Raw genomic sequence first — 5,766 nt, 5'->3', positions numbered from 1 at the left:
AAGTTTTACTGTAAGTTTTAATGTCTGCTTTTCACTTTTAAAAGCTCCCTTCGAATGGTCTTCTGCTCCAACAAAACCTTTTAAGATATGATTCCTCTTTCAAGATGTGATTCCCCTTGTGTTTGCTTATTAGCTTCATGGTAGCATTTTGGATTGTAATTTTCTAGGACTGATGATGAGTGGCCTGAAAGGTCTCAGTTCTCTCTGGGTCTCCCTGCTACAAAGCATTACAACTTGCACTTTACAGACCACTCTTCCTTTAACTACGCTATGAGTGTGTGTCTGGGTGGCCAAGAGGACGGAGAACAGCCTTTTACTCCTCTTTCACCAGTTGAAATCCAAACCAGGCTGGTGGCAGTGGAAATGTGTTGCCACCTGGCGATCTGGCTTGCATGGGAAGGGTTGATCTCAGAGCTGTGTCCTGTGGAGAGGTGCTCACATCACAGAGTGAAAAACAATAAGAAACACAGAGGAATATCTCTACCATGCTCTTTTTTTTTCCACTGGCAGTAAATCTGTCCAGAGAATGAAATATTTTTCCTATGGAAAGTCCAGTGGCAGAAGGGCAAAAAATCCTTGTGTAAAGTTCTGTGTGAAGTGCTTTTTTTCTGTAAAAGCAGCAGGGGGGTTGGGTAAAAAATACGATCCAAAAAACTTGATATGTTTTTGCTGAAAAATACCTCAAGTTTTTTAATCAGTTCTTAGTACGATTACAGGCAGAACACAAAGGAAATAAGCAACTATTTCTTCTCTTCCTTTGGCCAAGACACACTGTTAACGCACAGGCAAAGTTCTGCATGTTCAAATCTGTGACTAGAAGATTTCAAGCTGCAGAAACATTAATCCTGCAATTGCCTTAGTAATGGCCATTCATATAAATAAAAATGCATTGAAAACATAGAGGGGGTGCCTGAGTATATGGTATACACATATATAATAAAAAAATATATTTATGTAATATACTTGACACGTAATTCCGAGAACTACACTTCAGGGCTCCCCAAAACCATCAAGCAAATGCAACAGATTCCTCCTAGGAATGTATATACTTATATATGTTTATTATCAGTGTTAACTAGACTTGAATTATTGCGCCCTGCTGAGCAAAAGGTTTGGGGTTTTTTTTTCAGGTGAAACACCTCACTTTGTTGTAAGAAGGGGAAAAGGTTTTAAACTGACAGAGGGGATGTTTAGAGGGTGCTGAGGTGCTGGCACAGGGTTCCCAGAGAAGCTGTGGCTGCCCCATCCCTGGCAGTGTTCAAGGCCAGGTTGGACACAGGGGTCGGACACAGGGGCTTGGAGCAACCTGCTCTAGTGGAAGGTGCCCCTGCCCATGGCAGGGGGCTGGAACTGGATGAGCTTTAAGGTCATGTCCCTTCCAACCCAAACTATTCTGTGACTCTAAGAATAAGTAGGACTTGATACTGCTTGAGTCCCAGACTAGACTCTGGCCCCACTGAAGTCAATAAGAAAATTCCCATTGACTTCAGTTGTGCCAGTATTTTAAGTAAGTCCCAAAGATGTTTATAAAGGACTGGTGCAGATCTTTAGCAAAGGGATACGCTTCATTGCATGGAAGCCACACTCTCTCCCTACTCCTACCTCTGCTGACCTCAGTTTGCAGAATGAGGCCTCTGTGTAAGTGTCACCTAATGTACAGTTGTGGCCGTATTCAACTGTCAGCGTGAGATAATTTTGGAGCTGCACTTAATTCCAGACTTTCAGGTAATTATTTCGTACTGTGCTTTCCAACAGAAACAGCATGAAAACAGCCAGATCCCAGTCTAAATTATGACTAATCCTATTTAACTTCTTTGAGGTCTATTTTGAGCAAGCACCAGAATGTATATGTATATCAGTCAAAACTGCTGAAAGACCGACATGCCTACTTGTCAGGTCAACAAATTGCATTGACAGGGGTCCTGCTTCTTAAGCACATGCAAAGCTTATAAGCAACCCTGTCAGCATGGGGGGGTGGTAGGGGGATATGAGTCATGGGCTGGTAGGTCAGGCCAAAAAGGCTAATGACTTTTCCCTCTTCTGGTTGGGAGGCTGCGAGAAGGGGTGGCCTCACAGCCCCTCAGCTTGCATTTTCTGGGTAGTTTGTTTCCTGAAGGAACTATCTCATCTGCCTCAGGGTTATGAGACCAAAGCTTTTATGCATTTTAGTGACTTCAGCCTATTTGGGAGGAAAGTATGGGGGTGCTGGAAATGTTTTGCTCCAGCCCTTTTTATCAGGACAACTCATCATTTGTGCTCTGCAGACAAAATGTCTTAGAAACTTAACTTCTTACCCTTTGTCTATAATACTTCCTCAGATTGTGTTGGAAATAGTGTGCAGTATTGAAAGGCTCACAGAGGTACAAAAATATATATTATTGTATACACAATACAATAGTTTCTATTGTACTTTATTTTTCAGAGATATTCAAGACAATATCAATATACGTACAATTGAAAGGAATTCATTCATGGGCCTGAGTTCTGAAAATGTGATTCTGTGAGTAAGACTTAGAAAATTCATCATTCTTCTTGTTAGCTCATTTCTTTTCCAGAATAAGGTGAAGAAAATCAGGGGATAGGCACTGTTTCATACGCTTCCAAATTCAAGGGTTTAGGCTTCTTCCCTATCCCTGAAATCCATGTATTCTGTTATCCTGCCATGAAAAATTAATGCCTTTCTGGGTTTTTGTTGTATTCTAATCCTACCCTTTATTTTAGAAGCACAGCATACAGCATATTTAGCAATTACTGATGCCAAGGTTAAACATATTCCACCTACAACAACAGTTCCATGTGATACAAATTGTGTTCAAAAGGATGGCATGACTCATAAATATTTACACTCAGACACATCATTCAAAGGCATTTATTACTCAGGCAAAATATATGTAGATGTTGCAGAAATGCTGTATATTTGTACACAATATTAATGCATTGATACAGGCCAGTTCATGACGCAGTTTCACGCTGCATGGTTAGATGACTACATTTGACTTGAACAGTCATGTATTTTAATAAACTGACTTCTTTGATTGCTTCTGTTGGTATATCAAAACCTCCAGTTTGCTTGCTAACAAGCTGCCTTCATTTCACCTAACCAGTGACCAGACTGGAAAACTTTCCCACTCTGTGTGTGTGTGTGTGTGTGCGTGTGCAGTTTGCTTCACATCCTGACGTAAACGAGCAAGATCTGATTGACTGAATGGTCTCACATTGATCTTTATGGGAGCAAGGTCAGACCATCAATACCATCAGGGAGTGTCATGACAGGACAAGGGGTAATGAGTTCAAACAGGGGAGATTTAGGTTAGGTGTAAGGAAGAAATTCTTCCCTGTGAGGGTGGTGAGACACTGGCACAGGTTGCCCAGAGATGCTGTGGTTGCTTTGCTCTGCCTCCTGCAACAGCCCCATCAATGTGTGCAAGGAGACCTGGCCACCATCGCCTGGTCACCTTATGTGCTGACTCTGCTGTAGTTCTCCCTTTGGACAGAGGCCCTGCCTGTGTGCTTTGACAGTCCCTGATGAGGCTTTTCTTGTCCAAGCTCTGCATCTCTGCCTTCATTGTCCCTTGTTGCTAAAGTAAGAGTCAGTGGAGTTGGTAAGGCTGGAGGGTAGATGAGGGGAGAATTTGTGTCAACAGAAAATTGTCTGTATGTAGTAAAATGAGGTCTTGGGATTTAGGTAAAATCTTTTTTACTCTTTTTACTATTTGAATGCAATTAGCCAGGCGATCTGAGCGTATAGTCCACACTGCATGGCAACAGTGACTAGTTTTACAACCTTAGTATCTCATTTCATTAGCATCATGTTCAGTGAAAGAATGCAGTAAATGTTAATCTGTGATTAAAAGCATATATATCAGCCTGGCAGTTATAAATGGACAAGATCAATGTAATATAATAAATGTTTTAAATGCTATAAGCAGGGACATGTCTCTCCTCTGTGCCTGCTTAACTCCTGTCTAATAGTGCTTGCAAGTGAAGGGGATGGTGACAGTTCTCCTCATCTGACCTGACAGATATTATAGACACAGAGCTATGTACATCTGCCTGTCATGGTCAAAAGGGTAATCCTTTCAGCCAGACCCATAACTGATTTTCATGCTGACCTTAGCTCACCACTTCAGACCTTATCTAAGTGGGTCACTCACATTCCCAGCTTTCAGTGTGAATTAAAAACAAAATGTCCAGGTTTGCTGACAGTTTAATTAAATCACGCCATTTTTGCCATCAGTCAGACCTGTCACTGCCTTGTTGGAGAGGGTGTGAGTTGCAAAGTGACATTTAAAGCGAGATGAAAGATTGCATCATAAAGATGATAAATATAACTGACCCAAATGTAAATTTTTAGGACCGTGAAGGGAAGAGAGAGAAGGACATTAAACCTTAATTAGTTAATGCACTTCAGTAACAACTTCGCAGAAAGCCCCAGGAGCTTCGATTCCCAGGTTCATACCTGTCTCTCCTCTTGGGGGAGGAAGCCTTTGGAGGTGGGACTGGGGCAGCAAAGCAGACAGGGAGTGTAATTTCCAAAGGCAGCAGATGTAGGAGGAATCAGTCACTTCCTGGGAGGTTTGGCACCACCCCCACCCCCCTTTGTCCCTGGCAGAGGTGAAGCTGTGGCCTTTTCAAGCATCTTGAAAAGAGTAAAACTAAGTGGCACCAGCAGCTCTAGCAGGAAAGATCCAGGTCTCACCCATCATGGGATTAAGCTGGAACAGCCACACTGATTCCACTGCTGCTTCCAGTACCAGCATCTTCTTCAGCTCTGCCCTTGCTCCAGCTGTCATCTCTGATAGTAGCACCTATCTATCTGCCCTACTCATGCCTACTTTCCAAAGCCTTCCTCCACCTCCTGGGAATTACTTAGAATCATAGAATCATACAATGGTTTGGGTTGGAAAGGACCTTAAGATCATCTAGTTCCAAACCCCCCTGCCATGGGCAGGGACACCACACACTAAACCATGTCGCCCAAGGCTCTGTCCAACCTGGACACTTTGGTGTTCAACACCTTGAACACCGCCAGGGTTGGAGCATTCACAACTTCCTTGGGCAACCCATTCCAGGGCTTCACCACCCTCACTGTAAAGAACTTCTTCCTTATATCTAACCTAAAGTTTCCCTGTTTAAGTTTGAACCCATCACCCCCTGTGCTACCACTACAGTCCCTAATGAAGAGTCCCTCCCCAACATCCTTATAGGCCCCCTTCAGACAGTTGCTAGAATTCATAGACTTGTCACCTCTGAATATCCATTTAATAATTTTATTGGTTTGAGATCCCTTTCGTGGATGTGAATTATACATTTTAGTTACGAACCATGAATAAGAATTTTCTCTCTATTACAGATGGCTGAATAAAAATGGGATTCGGGAAATAGAGGATTATGCGTTTAATGGAACCTACCTGGATGAGCTGTAACTATTTCTGTTGTTTACTATTCTGAAAAGCAATCATTAGAAGCTAGTAACTGCTACAAGGGATTTTGTTAATCTCAGATTGTTTTAGCATGAATATTGTTGTGTTTTTTCAGAAATCTAAGTGATAATCACAACCTTGAAAGGTTACCAAATGAGGTCTTCCAAGGAGCCAGTGGGCCTATTGTTTTGTAAGTAATATTCAGATATTATTTTTCTCATTATTAACTCCCTAGAAAGGAATAGAGAAGAACATATGAATGCCAGTCTGGATCTCAACATCTCATAAACCTTGAAGTTCAAAAGTGGAGGTATATAGAATAGAATCATAGAATCATAGAATA

General features: G+C 41.9%; 1 protein-coding gene across 1 annotated transcript in view; it reads left to right on the top strand.

Moving 5' to 3' along the window:
* Positions 1 to 5,613, top strand: part of LOC104402708 (follicle-stimulating hormone receptor-like) — a gene marked incomplete at its 3' end in the record, with an annotated part of 68,108 nt that extends 62,495 nt beyond the window's left edge. Inside the window, exons 5-8 of the mRNA XM_010010657.1 lie at positions 1,718 to 1,725; positions 2,423 to 2,500; positions 5,354 to 5,422; positions 5,539 to 5,613. Coding sequence (XP_010008959.1) covers positions 1,718 to 1,725; positions 2,423 to 2,500; positions 5,354 to 5,422; positions 5,539 to 5,613 — 230 coding nt within the window. The remainder of the gene's footprint in view (positions 1 to 1,717; positions 1,726 to 2,422; positions 2,501 to 5,353; positions 5,423 to 5,538) is intronic.
* Positions 5,614 to 5,766: the final 153 nt, after the last annotated feature.

This window comes from Nestor notabilis, unplaced genomic scaffold (genome assembly GCF_000696875.1).
Source record: "Nestor notabilis isolate BGI_N333 unplaced genomic scaffold, ASM69687v1 scaffold1133, whole genome shotgun sequence".
In the NCBI taxonomy this organism is placed as follows: domain Eukaryota; kingdom Metazoa; phylum Chordata; class Aves; order Psittaciformes; family Psittacidae; genus Nestor; species Nestor notabilis.
This window is presented reverse-complemented; position numbering and strand designations above follow the sequence as displayed.